Source organism: Phasianus colchicus, chromosome 1, assembly GCF_987193195.1.
Source record: "Phasianus colchicus chromosome 1, bPhaCol1.hap1.1, whole genome shotgun sequence".
In the NCBI taxonomy this organism is placed as follows: domain Eukaryota; kingdom Metazoa; phylum Chordata; class Aves; order Galliformes; family Phasianidae; genus Phasianus; species Phasianus colchicus.
In genome coordinates, this window is record NC_143436.1 from 69160687 (window position 1) to 69179333 (window position 18647).

General features: G+C 34.2%; 1 protein-coding gene across 6 annotated transcripts in view; it reads left to right on the forward strand.

Moving 5' to 3' along the window:
- The window catches only part of BMAL2 (basic helix-loop-helix ARNT like 2), a 37362-nt gene extending 19018 nt beyond the window's left edge, over nt 1-18344 (forward strand). For 2 of the 6 annotated variants that reach the window (XM_031597182.2, XM_090146784.1), the window contains exons 6-18: nt 1686-1765; nt 2526-2618; nt 4058-4175; nt 4982-5125; nt 6793-7033; nt 8044-8150; nt 8773-8923; nt 10047-10099; nt 10897-11005; nt 12810-12860; nt 14018-14105; nt 15784-15892; nt 16388-18344. In XM_031597182.2, the coding sequence (XP_031453042.2) occupies nt 1686-1765; nt 2526-2618; nt 4058-4175; nt 4982-5125; nt 6793-7033; nt 8044-8150; nt 8773-8923; nt 10047-10099; nt 10897-11005; nt 12810-12860; nt 14018-14105; nt 15784-15892; nt 16388-16521 (1478 nt within the window). In that variant the 3' untranslated portion in view covers nt 16522-18344. Of the gene's footprint in view, nt 1-1685; nt 1766-2525; nt 2619-4057; nt 4176-4981; nt 5126-6792; nt 7034-8043; nt 8151-8772; nt 8924-10046; nt 10100-10896; nt 11006-12809; nt 12861-13846; nt 13920-14017; nt 14106-15783; nt 15893-16387 lie in introns of those variants that run through there. The other 4 variants (XM_090146793.1, XM_031597183.2, XM_090146779.1 and 1 more) reach the window with 3 other exon arrangements.
- The last annotated feature ends 303 nt before the right edge of the window (nt 18345-18647 follow it).

The window sequence follows — 18647 nt, forward strand, 5'->3', positions numbered from 1 at the left end:
CTGGTAGGGGGCGTAGGTTAGATCTTAAATTTTTTATAGAGTAGTTTGCCAGTGTACTTTCATAAAACAAATGAAAAAAGGCATGAAACTAAAGAAAAAGATTAAAAAGATAAAATTTGTCAGTGGTGAAAAGGAACAGCGTCAGTTCATACTTTAAAAGAATAGTTGATGACTGCAATTACTTTTGAGTCTTAAATACTTTGAAATGTTAAAGAGTGCAAAGAAAAAGTGTTATTAAATGCTTATATTCTGAGTCACATTACAAAGCACTCACAGATTTCAGTGAACAATTTAGTGTAGATATCAGCGTCTAGCTTAAGATGTATCTGCTCTTACTGTTATTAATAGCTTTGAGGGTTTTCTTTCTCTCCTAAGAAACATTATACACAAATACAAGTTACACATAAGATTTCAGGGGTTTTGGCAATAATATTTTAGAATAATTTAGTCAACTGTAAGAAGAGACTATGCCTTGCAAAAAATTTGATTAGGGATAAACATCTAATAAGAATTCCCCTTGTCTTAATGAATTATGTGACTGTCTTAACAGTAAAGGACTCAGAATAATTTAGGTTGAAGGGAATTCTCAGTCATCACTGACTCTTTAGCAGGGTCATTTCAAACTAAAAGGGTAGATTCAGGTTGGATATAAGGAAAAAGGCACTGGAGCAGGTTGCCCAGGGAGGTTGTGGATGCCCTGTCCCTGGAGACATTCAAGGTCAGGCTGGATGGCACTCTGGCACTCTGAACAACCTGATCTGGTATGGATGTCCCTGCTCATTGCAGGGGAGTTGGACTAGATGGCCTTTAAAGGTCCCTTCCAACTCTAAGGATTCTATAAATTTCTGGAAATCTTCTTTTCCAAGTAGCTGAGAATTTTGCATAAATAATATCACAAATTAGCAGGGTAATCATTGCACTTGGAGTTTAAACATTCGTCTTCATCTTGACAATGAAAACAGAAATCTTCAGTTTAAACAGCATTATTTTAACAATGGGTTATAAAAACTCTACTTCATCCAGTGCAGTTGTTATATGTATCTTCAAAACAAATGCTTTAAGATCATATAAGATAATGTGTGGAATTATAGCAAATGCTCACAAAAAATATCTAGAAAAAGTTGTGAAAATACTTTAAATGGCTAAGAAGGATTTTAGAGTATTTGCCACAGATGCTAGGACAGTAAATGTAGTGAGCGAAATGTACAGTACCTTTCGAATTTAACTACCTGGAGTGATTTGTTTGGATGGCTGAATATATTAGAGTGTTAATGAAACTTTATTCATGCTAGAAGTCAACTGATAACATAGGAATGATTCGCATTCAGCAAATGTTAAGGATTCTGGAGAAGGTATACAAAATGTTTCTAAGTAATGCAGTTCTCATAATGCCATTTATCTAGCAGTATACTAGAGATATCTGATCAGAAGTTTCCTTGTTTTGTGCTAAATAAAAGGCATGGGAAAATCTGGTGGCATGTCCAAATTCAATATCCAGATATGTTTAAGAGGTTTGGTTGGTTCTTTTAAAAAAAAAAAAATCTTTTAAACTTTTATTCATCTGTTCTTATTGCAAGGAGAATTTACACAATAAAGACCAAATAATAAATATAATTTTGTTAAAAATGAATTTTTAATGTATCTTTTGACATTCTATGTATGTCTACAAATAAGCTATTTTCCAGGTTCCACTAGCTCTTACACCGAAGTCCGGTATAAACCTTCGTTTTTAAAGGATGATGAGCTCAGACAGTTAATCCTTAGGGTAAGTAGAAGGCAACTCTCAGTGAAATTATGTCCTCTTTAAAGCTTGTCGTTAACTTCAGTTTTTAGTTTGAGAGAACTTCCCACCCCCGCCTCCCCTACATCTTTTTCTTCAAGGAAGTGCTTTGATGCGCTTAGTCGTTTGGATTTATAACCTCTGTACAGGAAACAGGATTTTTCATGGAGAGATACAGAAGATGATAGCAGATGGCAACCCTTCGGGGGATAATAAATCTGTGTACACTCTGCATATTTAATACTTAAAACGTTTTTTAATACTGATACTGAAATCTACATGCAAGCATATATAATAATCTTAGTTATGTATAAATACAGTTGTTTGCTGTGCTTTATTTAAAATCTTAGCAATGTAGTTTGGAAAAGATGCAGAAATAATACCTGAAAGAAAATCTTTCTTCCTGTTTTTGCATGCAGTCATACACCCACACCCCTTTACCCTTTCTCTTTTGCATCTATTTTCTTTTTCTTTTGCTGCAATAACACTATTTGGCAAGATCTGTAAGATGACTCCATGTTAAGCTGTTTTGCAGCTGGCCTTCTTTTTCACAAAGCTATGTTTAGGAAACTCTAGCTGTCTGTATTTAAAGATCTGATTTGGTCCTTGCAATCTTTTAAATTGCTTTTTGGTGTGACTTTTAACTTATTTAATAAAAAGATACGAATGTACTTCCTTCTATCCATCGATATTAATTGTATATTTTAATGGTAAGTTTTTAAAGATGCTGTCTTTATATTTTCAGGCTGCGGATGGATTCCTGTTTGTGGTTGGATGTAACAGAGGAAAAATTCTGTTTGTCTCAGAATCAGTTTGCAAAATACTTAATTATGATCAGGTGGTTATAATTGAGTTTCTTGGTTTGTGTTTATCTTAGAATTTGTTTTACTTAGAAGTTTTTAACTTCGTTGGCTCATTGTATCCTTTTCTATAATTTCTTGGAACATCCTTGGTTTGACCTCTTTCAAATTAAGGCTAAATTTTCCAGAATAAAAATTTCAAAGTGCAATCAGTATTCATGACTGAGTAATAACTGGGTTTCAGTTGATCATACTGTAGAATTGCTAGTCTGAGGAAAAAGGATAATTTGGAAATGTCCTAATTTTATCCCTAAGAGATTTCCTTTAAATGGTGATTTTCTTTTTTTCTTTTTTTTTTTTTTTTTAAGCCTGAGGAAAATCAGTTAGAAAGCAGTGTGCCCAGGTGGCCAAGAAAGCCAATGGCATCCTGGTTTATATCATAACTAGTATAGCCAGCAGGAGCAGGGAGGTGATCATCCTCCATACTCAGCTCTAGTGAGGCCGCACCTTGAATACTGTGTTCACTTTTGGGCCCCTCTTTACGAGAAAGACATTGAGGCCCCAGAGTGTGTCCAGAGAAGGGCAACCTTTGCATTAGGATTAGATGGAGACTGGGTAAATGAAAGAGGTTGAATGTTTATCCTGCTTTCTTAGAAGCTTTGCAGTATGTCCATTTCTGACTCTTGTTCATTGGAGAGGTGTTCCCCTTTTGTGCACTGATCACATAGAAAGTGGCAAGATCCAAAATGAGTTGCAGTTTCAGTCTACAATACTGATCATTAACACAGCTCCTTTCTACCCTTTGATTTGACCTGCTGTGTAGAAGGTAGGGAATCAAAAAGAAAAGAAAAAAAGGTTGCCAACTTCTTTGAGAGTTCCTTCCTCTTTCAAAAGATGGTAGTGGTGCTTACAATAGTGCAGCAGACCAGCTTTGGATCAGCAGAATCAGCAGGTTGAAAGGATCCCAGCTAAGGAGATCCCTGTAAATATCTTCAACTAAGAAGCGCAGAGGTGAAAGCTCTATGCAGCTTCCAGACAACTCCTGATTAGCAATGCTCTTTTGTCCTACTAAATGAGAGTTCAGTCATAGGTAGCATTAATTTCTTCCTATTTCTTCCCTTATCCCCCCATCCCAGAAATAATCTGTGCTCATAGCCTTCTTTCTAAAGGACTGGGAATCGTGTCAAGTAAACAAACAAAAAAAAATATTGTGTTTTACAACACTCAATCTTTTTGAATATGTAACTAAATTGAGGTGTTTTTTTTTCAAAGGGAAGTTACAGATTATAGATTTTGCTACCCTAATAATAATAACTAATGGAAAAATAAATGCAAATTGATTTATAAAATTTAGAATAACTCTGGTGTTTTTACAAGGTGTTTTTTGTTTTTCAGTAGTGCAGAATGTTGTTTTTCTGAGGCCTGTAATATGTGGTGTCCTGTTCTAAAACAGTGGGTTTTGGTTTTTTTTTAATAGGCCAGTTTAATTGGACAAAGTTTGTTTGATTACTTGCATCCAAAAGATGTTGCCAAAGTCAAGGAGCAACTTTCATCTTCAGATGTCTCTCCCAGAGAAAAGCTTGTAGATGGCAAAAGTAAGTCGTATTTGAACGCACTCAAATTTCTTTTTTAATTTTTATAAGATGTTAATGAAGTCAGTTCTTATGTAGGAAATAATTGCGTGCATGGATGTACAAGCTTGAAATACAATTTCTATGAAAAAAAGGTGTTTCAGTGCTCATCTGCTGCTTATAATTCACTTGCAGTTTAAAAATTAGAACAGCAAAGAACTTATTGTAGGTAATAAGAGTGATTGAATTTAGCATTGTTGAACATTTACCAAATTGTAGTCTGACATTCTTCCTACCAGGCATACTACTTTTTTTTCTTGTATTTGATAGGTCTTGTCAATACAAAAGACCTGATGTAGTCGAACATGGAATAAAATACTTCAGTATCAAGAATCACTGTCTTCTCTGAAAATGCTAAGTGTCGATTCTAATTTAACCAAATCTATTTACAGTTATATCTGATATGAAAAGCATTATGTACTCTGCAGCTAATAACTGGCTTTTATAGGCATCTTTGCACTTCCTCTATGTACAAATAGGAGTTGAAAGTTGATAAAGTGTATTTATTACAGTATGTATTACTTGACAAAATGTTAAGTATAGCTTAAATTCAGTTTTGTAGTTCTTTTTAGATTTGGAATCTGTATGGCAGCCACGTTTTCTTTGCCTTGTTTAAAGTTATTAGACATTTTTTCTTTTGTAATTGTAAGGACAAAATTTAGGTAACTAAACAGTAAGGAGAACATATGAGAAACTGAAGGCCTTGGACTCAGCAGTTTTATTCTTGGATTTTTTTGTTTTCTTTAACTACTTTACTAAATTTTTGTAAGCTGGCTTGCAAGTACATACAGATTTTCAAGCTGGACCAGCTCGACTGAATTCTGGTGCTCGACGTTCCTTCTTCTGTCGGATAAAATGTAGTAGGACCACAGTCAAAGAAGAGAAGGAGTGCTTACCCAACCCAAAGAAGAAAGGTATTCAAACAGTGGAGCTGAAATGGGGGCTTTCTGTCTTGAAATTCAGTATATTTAAGTTCCAAACCAGTAGTGTGACGTTTCTAATTATCACTGATTTCACATAGTAGCTGTAGAGAAGTGTGTGCTGCAGACATGTTCTGAAAAACAGTCTAATTGTCCTCTTTCTCCTCCCTATTCACTCCTGAGAAGAGGAAGGGAGGAAGGAACCTGGGTTGCATTGTTGGTTTAGGAGACACGATCTGTTCTAGTCAAATTTTTGAAAGCACTGGAGCAGATCAGAAGAGTTAAACTAAATAACATATGTCTTGAAGATAACTATATGAATAAGGCCTGCAAAATCTGCTGTTTTGGAGGAAAAAAAAAGCAAGTAAAAACTTTATCTGATTTACATTTCGTATTGTGTGTACTTACAAATTATTTTTTTAATAGTAAATTTAATTTATCAGTGTAATTCCTGTGTTTTTCCAGTATCTTTAATTTAGTTCATGGTTTTAACTTAGTTTGGTATGCCTGTAGAGCAATATATTCTTGTCAAGTTTTCAGTGAATGAATCTTTTTACAGATGTAATTTCCAGCTTTTGCTTAATATCTTGGCATTGATTTTTACAAAAACAAAACAAACAAAAAACAAAACAAAAACAAAGACAAAAAAACCTGCAGAAATTATTATTATTGATCTTGAAGAAATCTTTCTATTTCTTTTATTTCAATGTAACCTGCTGCTGTTGATGTATCATACAAGAATACATTCTAAAATGGATCTGTCATTGTAAGTCAGAGGAATTCTGTTTCCTTTGATGTGTCAACTAACTTGATGAGATAAGAATTTAGCTCTTACAAACATGCTTTCAGGCAAGCAGTGTTCAGAGAGATCACATTAAAAAATTGGGAAACTGACAGTCACAGTAGGATTACTCAATTTTTCATTTTACAAAATTGATTGGTGTTTTCCATAGCTAAGAGTTAATGCAGTCAAATCTGTGTAAAGCATAATTTGGTAAAATACAGATGTTAAGGTTACTTTGCCAATTTTGAGGGAAGATAGGGACTATAGGATACATCATCTCTGTGGATGTTGAGGTTATTGGGATATTGTAGAAGTCAAAAAGTTTCTACCAGTCATAGAAACGAATGATAGTGTATTCTTAACTTAAATGTTCTTTAATATTTATGTTTTTGTAAAAATTGAGGACTTCAGAAGTCTGAGATAAATAGAAAGTAACCTGGGTTAGTTTGGGTTGCTCTCTTTGTCGATTATTTTAGTAATAGCAGTAAAAATGTTAAAATCATAGTGTTCACATAAGATAAATTGATTTGGAAGCTACAGAATGTTAATTTAGTTTATTTTGATGTACAGCACATAAGAAAATGTGAAGGAGAAGAAGTGGGTTACTAAGCTGTTGTTTTGTTGTTTTTTTTTCCTGTGACACTGCACTGTCAACCCCTATACTTTATCTTCTTAAATCTTGCATAGGGTTAGAAGCACTCTATTCAGGTAAGCCAAAATTAAGTAGTAAAACATTGATTTAAAAGTGCACTGTAACATTATCCATAGCCTTCTACAGTTGTTGTAAGCATGCATAAAATATGATGTTGGTCTTATGGTGAAAGATTTTCTTAAATTACATTTTGAACCATAGCTGCTTAATTTTTCTTTTTATTAGATCACAGAAAGTATTGTACCATTCACTGTACTGGATATATGAAGAACTGGCCTCCTAGCGAGGTGGGAGTAGAAGAGGAAAATGATGTAGAAAAGAACAGTAGTAACTTTAACTGTCTTGTTGCAATTGGGAGGTTACACCCTTACATCATTCCACAAAAGAGTGGAGAGATAAAAGTCAAAGCAACAGAATTTGTTACACGATTTGCCATGGATGGAAAATTTGTTTATGTAGATCAGCGGTAAGAATTTTCTTCTTTAATGAAAAGGAAATGGCATGACTTGGTTAGGTTTTGTAAACTTTTCTGTCAGAAAGGACTGCAATTTCTTAAGCAGGTTAGAATTTCTAGATGCTGTACACATGAAGAGCCTTGTCATGAATCTGAGTCCTTCAACTTCAGTTTGCTAAACATAAAATATATAATGTAGCAAAATAATGATTTTGTCCTTTAGGGAAGTGTAGGCTCACAAGATGAAAATGCATCATAACATGCTCTTGTATACTTATATATTCATAATAAAAAATTTCAAGTTAGTGTCATAGCTATACACATGAGTTACATTTGTTTGTAAGTTGCACTGATAGAGAAGTAATAAGCCCTTCACCAAAAATGACTGCTTATTTATATCACAATGTTTGGAGCAAATACATTCTATTAAATGAGTTACAGAGTTATTTCACTAGAACTGTAAGCCAAGTTCCTATTTTCTGAACTTTTCTAATATAGATTTTTGTTTGTCATACAGTCTGTTACCACTTCACATTTTGAATTTCATTATTGTCACCAGAAGACTTTTATTGCTTTCAGCCATCTCATCTTATATCTAAAAGCATCAGTTCAAACTTATTCCTTAATATAGCAAAATTTAACTATTAATTTTTTAAATGACTCATCATGTGGGTTTAGTACTTTGAATGCCTAATGGGAAGAACTAATAGTCATATATACTTTGTGTTCATTTAAATTGTGCATACAAATGGTTTGCATATTTAAACACTGTTATTTTGTCTTTGAATTGATACTCTTACACAATCTTGTTATCCTGTATTATTCATTGCAAACAGATCCAAGGTAAACTGCAGTCAATATATGCTATTGTTTTAGAGCTATCCTAATGCCATATCTTTTCCCAGACATGAACGTAAGCATCTATTTCTTTAAATATTCATTTTCTGCTTTATTTGATACTTAAGAAAGCAAGCATTGCAATTGTTTGAATCCAGCACAGTTCCTTTTTTTATTTCTAACAGTGCAACAGCAATTTTAGGGTATCTGCCACAAGAGCTTCTAGGAACTTCTTGTTACGAGTACTGCCATCAAGATGATCACAATCATCTAGCTGAAAAACATAAAGAAGGTACAAAATGGTTCTCCCAGGCTATGTACAACTACATGTAATTGCTGTGTGAAAACAGTGCAAATCAAAAAATCAGAAGCTGGGAATTAATGAAGTAAGACAATCTTAGCATTGTCCCTTTCTATGTCTGTGTTAAGACATGCCTTTGTAAAGTGTATAAGAAAACCAGGGAGTTTCCTTCTCTGTTGTCTAAGATCTTGTCAAGACAATCTTCTGTTGTCTTGGATCTTGGTGCAGTGCTTTAATAGCTGGGCAATAAAGCCTCTTTCAACACTGTGCTTCAATTTTGCTTTATAAGAATAAAGGAGTCCTGAAGAGCAAATATGCCTAATAGTGTAATTAAAGACACTATTGATGAAAGTTCACCAAATCAAGAGTCTCCCTATTAGTTGTCTGCAGAAACTTAGGACATGGGCTCTCATTTAACATTAGTAGCATTGTTAAAACAGTAGTTTAATTTCATAAAGGTCTTATCTTGAACATTTTTCTGGCATTTAATTTGAATTTCTAATCATCAAAAACATTTTGTTTTTATGGTACCACGAAACAGATTTTTTTTTTTAGCTCAATTCTGTCCTTGGAAGTATGAATATAGTGATTGTAATTCCTCTTTCTTATCTAGTCTTGCAGAATAAAGAAAAAGTTTTTACAAATTCCTACAAATTTAGAGCAAAAGATGGAAGTTTTATTACTTTAAAGAGTCAGTGGTTTAGTTTCATGAATCCGTGGACCAAAGAACTGGAGTACATTGTATCAAACAACACTGTAGTATTGTAAGTAATTCATTATATGATTCTCTATGTTAGTTCTTGTCTTAATTACAGTTAGCATTAATAGAAAACAACCTCTTTAAGAAGCAGAACAGGATTAGAAAATACCAACAGTGCCAAAAGAGGTTGATTAACGTGGAAGAACATTTGACATTTGATTTGCACCAGTTGATTTTGATTTCAGTCTCAGGTCATGGATTTAACTGTGAAAACTTTGCAATTTACCAGTTGAAAAATTAGAGGAAAGAGGCTCTTACTAAAGGAAGAAATATCTTTTAGGAAAATAGGTACAAATGAATGGAAAAGTGACATTATTTTTTTTTCCTTCAAAGCTTTTAAGTCTGCGTGTGTTAGAATAAGGAGAAGCATAATTGATAGTTCATAGGAAATGTAAGGCAGGACAAAAAGACTCTCCAAATTGATTGCAAGGCAGCTGCCCACAAGACATTAAATGAACTGTTGGAGTGTGTGTTTCATTCTTATTTTGTTACATTTTATTCCCTGTGCCTTGCAATGGAATGATAATTTGGATTGTTCCAAAGACACTGAGCATCTTTCTCAACAACTTTGGTTTTTGGAGGAGGAGGAAGGTGATTTTATTTCCATCAGACAAAGTGGTCTGGAGGCCTTTTATCCACTCTGTAGTTTGTTCGAGTCTTAAGCCAACATCACCTATTTTGCCCTTGTCCTTTTTCCCCAATAAGACAAAGAAGAACAGTTAAAGCAGGCATCTGCAGCTAGAGGAGGGGAGGTAGGCAGCAGCTGCTAGCAGAAAGTAGCTGCTGATCTGTTCTTGTTAGGAGTAGTTTCTGATTAATGGCTCTCCCTCCTATAAGTAGAAATGGCAGTCTTGTTCTCGTCATGTAACATAGACAGCTGTGTTGGCCTTAGTTATTGATTTTGGGAGTGAGTGTAAATGAGTATTTAATTCAGTGCTTCAGAGATAAAAGTAGAAAGGATTTAATATTGAAATATGTAAGATATATCTCATTTTATTACTAGATTCACCATGGTAGATCTCCTTTGTAAAGCACTGATTGTAATATAATAGAAATACAATGGATTTTACCATTGAAAATGTTTCTGATTTTTTTGTTTCTTTGATGCTTTTTTATTTAAATCTTAGAGGTCACAATGAGTCTGAAGAACAGGTCTCCTATGGTTCCCAGCCTGCAGAAGGCAAGTGTTGCTTCTTACAGTTATCATTGTTGTATCTCCTGATCAATCCATGAAACTTTAGGTTTATTCAATCCAGGATTTTTTTTCATGTTAAGTTATTGTGCAAGGGAAAATAATTTTAAAGGTAATTCTAGCGAGGCAATTTTAAAAGTAATTCCATTTAGTTACAGCATTCTAATTCATGTAATTCACGTAACTGTGATCAGAAAGGCTTGCAGCATATCTTTTTTCTCTAGTAACTCCTGATATCAACCCAACACCTGATAAACTCTTGGTGTTTGGTTGATAGGACACAATGCTTCTATCACAGTCTCTTCATGCTTTTTCTGGTTTTCTGCAGAAATACAGGTGCACTGAGTTTAGCTACACAATAAAAGGTAACATAGATATATATATTGTTAACAATTCTCTGCTGTGCATAAGTTCTGATATCTATGTGGTTTTACTTTATCTTGCTATAAAGTTTTTTTTTAATATTTGCTTTTGAAGTATAAAGTTTGTGAAAATACAGCATTTTTTTTCCTCATTCTTTTTGAATTGTCTGAGTATAGAGGTGATAATGATTAAAGCTAGTAATTACATTGCTGAAGATCATCAGTTTTCAAATTAATTTTATTCACTTATCTTTGTATTTCAAATAAGATAACAATTCCTATAGGGTTACTGTTCTATAGAATGTTTTTTCTGACAATAAGAGAGTAGAACAAAAACTGCTTTAAAATGAATCCTCAAGGTGTTTGTTTCTTGATGAATAATGAAACTGCTACAAACTTAAGATTTTATTTTATTAACTGTAGGTGCTGTAAAACAGTCTTTAGTGAGTGTACCTGGCATGTCCTCTGGAACAGTTCTTGGTGCTGGAAGTATAGGAACTGAAATTGCAAATGAAATATTAGAATTACAAAGGTAATAAACACTTAATATCATATGGTAGGGTTTTAAGTAAAGATGGAGAAGGGGGATATGTGTTTATTTGGGGACTGTTCAAGTTTCATTTTTATTGTGTACGTTAAATATATTTTGGTTGAGCAATGGCATTGTATGGTACAAATTATAAGCTAATGTAGATCTCATGTGTGCCCATACACATCACAGGTCTTGATAAATAGTTTTGTTCTAGAGATGCAATAATGGAAGAATTATGTAACTACATCTTCGGAAGTATTACTGTAATGTTCCTTTGTTTGAAATTAAAGTGAGTAGATAAAACAGTAGGGAATGGAAATTTATTTGCCGGTGAGTGGTGGTTATATTTTTCTGATAGCTTCATTCTGCAAACAGATTTCCGTGAAACAGTACCCAGTGGAGTGCTTTCATAGCCTGTTTTGTCCCTTCCTGATTGTTCTGAACACAGACTAAAGTAATAGTTCAATTGCTCCCCTGTACCCAGCTGTAGATTTAAAAAAAATATGACTGCACCGTTCTAAATCGAAATCCATGCCAGATTCAAGCTGTTAATTATAGACTCAGCCTTTTAAAGCTAACTTGTTTCACAGCGTGCCAAATGAATTCCAAAGGCAGAAACATAATTTTAATGTGAATATATTCTGTATCTTTTGTATTTTGCATCCACTTTGGTGCTTGATTTTCCTTCTAGACAATGAGGTTTTAATATCAATTTGCACTATATCAGCATTTGTTATTTAAGAACATTTTTAGAAAGTCTTTGAGCCAGCCAATTCCCGGGCTTTGGGGATCCACGTGCACAGCTCTTTCAGGAATCAAGGCTTCATCAGAAGTTCCAACCACTTTTGTTAAGGTCAGATCTAGCATAACAGTACTATCATCAAGATAGGACCAGTCATCTAAATGGCAGCTTTGGCTAATGAAGCCATCCCTCTGATTTTAGGTCATTTATTTCCAGGTCCAGGTAAAGAAACACCAAGAAGTTGTTTATATTTTCAAATGCAATTTATTCCAAGATCCCATGTAATTTTTTTCTAGCGGCACATTTGCAACCATGCTTAAGGACTCTGCAATAATATTAAAACTTCCAGTAAGAAGTACACCAGTTTTGTAAACTGTGGTAGAGCTGTAAGGAATAGTTTAATATGCCACAGTTTGCAAAATAGCAAGCCAAGCCATCTTAGACTTTAGTAGATGTCCAACGTGTCAGCTTGTCTGTGAGAATGTTATGGGAGACAGTGTTAAAAATTCACTGAAGTCAAATCTTCCATTAGTAAGCCTTTATTCCAGGCACCTTACTGCAAAAGGCTGTCAGATTGTTTAAGCGTAGTTGGCTCTTCTGCACGCTGAATTGCATGATTACATATTATCTCCTCATAACGTGATTCTCTTCTCAGCTGTCTTTTCATTGGAACACAGTATTTTATTGTCTGAAACAGTAAAAACCATGGCCAGAGCTTAAAAATATGATGAGTCACAGTGGTAGATTTTTCTGACTCTGTTTCCCGTAGTTTGGAATCCCTTTCCAGCAATGAAGTCATGTCTCTCTTCTAGAATAGCCAAATTGCACGGGGACTTGTTCCTTTTGAATGAAACGAAGGAAGGAATAATTGCATCAGAAGTGATAGAATAAAAGGATTGCTATTTAAAAAAAAAAAAAATCCATTGCAGCGTGTTGACAGGTTACTGACATTATCCATAAAGGAGGAGGAAAAGCACTGACAAAAAATTCCTATTGATACCTTTGGCATCAAAGAGAAAATGTTACACTTTAGTAATACCATTCTTAATGTCTTCCCACCAGTACCACCTCTAAAGGAAAAGAGCCATCCTATCAAATTTTTGGAAGACCAAAGTAAGTTGGCAGAAGTTCTCATCTCTGATGGTAAAAGTCCAGGCCTGAGCAAAGAGCTTGTTTTGACACTTACTCTAGAGCTTCTAACATTAGTGTTATATTCTTGATTTAGATCCCCTGACTTTATTCAACCATGTGAGAAAAGTTAGACGAAAGAAGTTAACACCAGCTCTTTTTTATTAAGTAATTATGTGACTACAGACATAATCCAATAGAATGCATATAATATCTGAATTCCCTCTCTTGTTTTTTAATGTCCATGAGACACAGATGACTTTAGAACTGTGCATTAAGCATGACCAAGTTAAAAAGAACGTCAGGGCTATATCTACACCTCTATTTATGAGCATATCTGAATTAGTTTAGCATCTGAGGAATGATCACTTCAGTTACAGCAATGCTAAAAGTTATTCAATCTGATCTTCCTCTCCCAGCATTTAGAGACAACAGTGCAGCTTACCCAATTGCACTTTGGATTTTGGAATGCAGAGAACTAATAGATATTCCGCTCAAGCAACTAAGCTTACTTTAGACAGGCTGTTTATTCACTCGTTTTCCACCTTTCCTCCTGTACCACATTTTGGATCTGAGGATGTGATGGAAACTGGAGCATTCAGAGTGCCCCATTTCCGTAGCCTTGTCCCTTGGGAGTCAGGAAGAGCAGTGGAGATGGGAACAAAGACCCAAAAGGCCCTGGTATAATATTTCCAATGTTATTTTCATATCTGGCATGTTTGGTAAGGAAGGATGAGAGGATGCATTGTTAGTTTTCCCTCCACCAGAAGGGTGAACCAGAAGCAGAACTTGCTTACACTGTCTATATTTGGTGTGTATTTAAAAAATATTTACTCCAGTGTGCATAAATGAAACCTTGTACTCTTTGGTCTGTCAGTGTTGATGACTGAAGAAAAAAGAAACTTGTGCTCATGTAATTAAGACCAATGGACTTCAATGATTTCTTGTGCTTTTTGCGTTATCAAAACTAGGGCAAGAGAATTTAGAATCTTCAGGAGAATTTAAGACAACGTCTCAGTTTAGCTGGCTCATACTTCATCACTGGTGAGGACAGATCTAGCGGGTTCTGCAGCAGGCTGTTTTTCATTTCATGATTAGTGTGACTTGGTAAATTGGTAAATCAACTGTACATATAATTTTAGGTTGCATTCTTCACCACCTGGGGAGTTAAGTCCATCACATCTCTTAAGAAAGTCACCATCTCCAGCTTTAACTGTAAACTGCAGCAATGTGAGTATATCACTATCTGTGAAAAACTGAGAGGTTACTGTCAAAAAAGCTCATGTTTAAGTCAGTTACTCTGGCTTGTGTTTTTGTGAGAGAATGTGTTAGGTATTGCCAGCTTCATGGCAGCTATGAAAATTTATTTTGTAAGACATGTGACAGCAGCAGAAATGCCAACCTTAGTTACTGGGATGTCTCTTCAAGCCTCAAGGGGCCATTCTCTGAAGCTAAGAGGACTCCAGTCACTATTCAGTTACTAGGATCTTTGCTGAAACTATCAATATGCTTAATTTGATGAATGTGATTCACATAATAAGGTCTCTTCTGAACTTTGTATTGCCTTAAATAAATACCACTTTTGCTAAGTGGTCATCAAAGAGCAGTTCTTACCTGCTTGAGTTCAGATTGACAACCTAAGTTAAACACCAGTTCTTGCTTTTTATCAAAAGTTTTTTCTCTACTTTAACCTTTGTTTTCCTGAAGACCCCTTTAAATTTGCATGCTGCGTGTTCCCAGTTCTTGAATGTTTAAAAATTTTACTTAGAAGGTACTCCAGTGGTCTTCTGAAAAAATAGATAGAATGCATTGTTTTGTTAATCTATTAGAGTTATTGGCTAAAGCTATGAATGAAATATTTTTTTTACCTAAGTGTATCGTGTATCACTGTTAGTATATTGTGCACTGTATGAACAAACATCTACACCCCTTTGAATGTAAATTTCTTTCCATTTAAAGCCAGTCTATCCTTCTATTGCTCTTTCAGTGCATAACAGTACTGTTCTGTACTAGGGATTGTTTTGGCTTTCTCTTTTTTTTATGATGCTCAGTTTACTCCTTTCCTACTTCAGGTCTGTCTTCCTAAGAGTTGCCATACATATACTGAACTTTTTCTGGCATGCAGCATCTCATCAGAAGGATATCTTAGTTGTATTCATTGAAGATGTTCCTTTGTTCTGTGCTATTTGTTTTTAAATGCTTTGGTAAAGCATTTCAACTTTATTATAATTTCCTAACAGACTGTACACAAGACAGGCAACCCAAGAAATCTGTTCTACTAAATTGTATACATGTCCTATGTGGAACAAATGGAAAGATATTTTTTTGCTGGTATATTTGTATTTGGATGACTTCCACCATCCCTATGGTAACAAGATGCAAATTAATAATAGAAAATACTCAATTTCATGATTCATATAGCATAATGCATATAACATATAGAAGATATGTGGGTTTTTATCTTTTAGCAAGAATGTGTCAATATTGACATAGATTGATGTCACTGGGAATTTGTAGTTTACACTACTAGACATGGAAATTGTATATAGAGCATCTTGTTGTGCTGGATTTATTTACTGATTGTTCAGTTCAATAGGGCAGATGCCAAAACTGTGAAGTACCTTTGACACATATGTAAGAATCACCTTTTTTTTAAGCAAAGGCTGAGGCAGTGTGTACGCTAGTTAAAAAAAATTAAAAAAATAAAATAAAATAAAGATTTTAATATGCAATAAGTCTGCCTTGATGCATATCTTTTATCAACTCTTATTTAGTTCTTTGCCCTTTGGCAGCTATTTACGTTATTCAATAATAATGTTTTAATTTTAATAATACGTAACTACTGCTTCAGTAATGTAATAATTATGGTTAAATTTAGAATTTAATTCTACTACTTCTGTACTTTCAGGTGCCGAATAAAGAGTTGATTCAGTTATGTCCTTCAGAAGCAGAAGTTCTGGAGACTTCAGAACAAAACCAAGGTGCTATTCCATTTCCCAGTAATGAGCCCCTCCTCGGTAAGGTTTACTTCTCTTTGGCTGTAGAAGAAGACATTTATAATGATTCTGTATTTTTCAGTGCACTAGTATACAACCATGTAGAAATTATAAAATTTCAAGAGATTTGTTAGTATCTGTCTTAAGATGAGGGGACTCTTAATAGAGATCCCCTTGTCTTATAGCTCTCATCCAATTGAGCTATGATCCTTCAGGTAAGGATTTGAAAGAGCATTCATTCAAGATAGGCAAGGCAGCATAGTAGGAACTATGGAACACCTTTCTGCTTCAGTGGCATGAACTTCACTGCATGGATAAAGAGTTTCAGTAGCTAGTCTTTGACTGTCTGCATTCAACCATTATTTCTATTATTTCATATATATTTTTTAACATTTACTATATACCTGTTTGCCTGAACTTCAGAGAAAGATGCCTGTTTAAAAACAAATCTGCTGGGAGAGTTGCCATATTATTCATGCTTTGTACTGCATACATAAATGTTTCAATAATTTTTAGGTGGTAATTCTCAGCTGGACTTTGCAATATGTGAGAATGACGACACTGCCATGACTGCTCTTATGAATTACTTGGAGGCCGATGGAGGACTTGGGGATCCAGCTGAACTCAGTGATATACAGTGGGCTCTCTAGTTTTGATTTTTGGAATGAGAAGGAATTTAAAATCCTTAATGCACAACAACCGAACATCCTCAGTACTGTATTTTTTTTAATGTTTCATTTGAATTCCTATGTACTATCAATATATTTTTAAAGACTGAAGCCTTGTTCACAGAGAGACAGTTTCTGCTGCAACTATGGAAAAATGCAATATTTTTTTTTCATAATGGGAACTTTGAAATTTTAATACTGAATTATCTGTAACTGGAATGCTTATATTTTTTCTAAGAAGCTTTAACCAAAAGGTACTGTACAATATACAGAAATATTTTTCTTAGTTTTAACACTTAAACTTTTATTTATTTTTTGCTTCAAATGGGACAACGTTGATTATCTATGTCGCTTTCTCTAGAACCTTGTACTTAGAGTCTAAAAATATTTATAACTATTACATTTCATTGTAAATCTGATATGCACACATTACAGTTTTAAAATCAGGTATCATAGTTCCTAAGTGATGCAGTTTTTGATTCCTTATTCTTTTCAAAAATGCAATTTTTGTAGTCGAAAGTGAAAATGAAGCATACACTTCTGGGATCATGGATTTTAATTAGATTGTTGTACCAGAGAGAAGGTTTTAAGAAAAATCATTTTGGTCATTTCTCCAGTACACAAACATGATAAGGGCATGAGGAAAGAGAAACAAAATCATAATTGTTATGTTGTATTATTTCTGATGTATTGTTAGAGGAACAGCGCGTAGAACCTAAGAAAAGTAACGCTATACCTGTAATAAAGCATTTTGGTTTTTATCGCAGATTATTTGCTAACTAGAGAAGTTTGGATAGATTGTCTTAGTTCCAGGATGAGGATAGCACTGTTAGTGAAAAATGTTAAAATTCTGTTGTATCCTTTGTAGTATTTCTGTTTTGGGAGGTGAGGGTGATTTTCTATTTCTGGAGTCTGTGACTTTTTAAAAACTTGTGTAATGTAGTGCTATATAAAATGGTCTTTTTTTGAGAGACAGCTTTTCTAAGACCCGTATCCCAGTTACAGCAGATTACTCAAGAACATGGCATTTAACAGATTGCATTAAAACAATATAGCATAAATATATAAAATTGATTTTTTTTATTTCTGATATTAAATGTATAGACAAGTTTGTGTGTGAATTATATATCATAAAAACAGATTTTCTTAAAGATTTTGTTTAAGTTCATGTAATGAAAGGAAAGCACTGAAAGGCATTTGATATTTGTGCATCTTTTTTTAATACAAGTATGAAAACTTAACTGTAGGCACCACCATAAGCACTGTTTGAAGTTTAAAGGTGGAAGGCAGGTAGCCCTTTCAGATCTTACAAAGGCAGAATGAAGTGTGAACAAATAGATGGCTTCTCTCTAAGCAGCCGCCAGATGTCATGCTCCTACTGTAGGAAGCCACCTTTCCATGAATGAATACACAATTTGTCAGCACTGACTTGCTATGCTTTGACAGAGCAGCTCTATATCTTATAGATATGAATTCTTTCAGAAATGATGAATTTTTGGTGACATCTCGTCCGTGTTTTCTAGAATGGTTTGTTGGTTTAATTTTCTGTTTTCTTTTTTATTGTCTGCAATTATTTTGCACTGACCCTGCATGTGATTTCCTGCATTCACAGTTTTTTGAAGACCTGGGGCCAAAATTACCTGTTCTTTAGCTTTATTGGAATAAACTGTTTTGTTTCTTCACTGAAAAATAATTTGGGGCTGTATCATGCAGCAAAGTGGGAAAAAAGAACAACAACACAGGCGTTTTCTAATAATTGTTAGACTTGTATTTGTACTAATAGTAAACTCAGAATTTAAAGTTTTGCCATTGTGAAATGTGTTTTCTCTTTTTTTAATGATTTTGACCATTAAGGTAAAAATAAATTCTAAATAAAACAAGAAGTACTGCGGCTGAGACAGAGAAATAAGTAAGTAAATGACTTACAGCTATACAGAGTCTCTTCAGTGTGGTTTCTTTCTTAACTGATTAGTTTGAAAATGGTGCAGATGTTGTTATTGAAGGAACATATTAATTCTTTCACAAGATTTATATGATCTTCCAGAGTTAAGCCACTGTTTTGGAACTTTATTGCATTTCCCTGGAATTCCAGGAAGTAATCAGCTGGA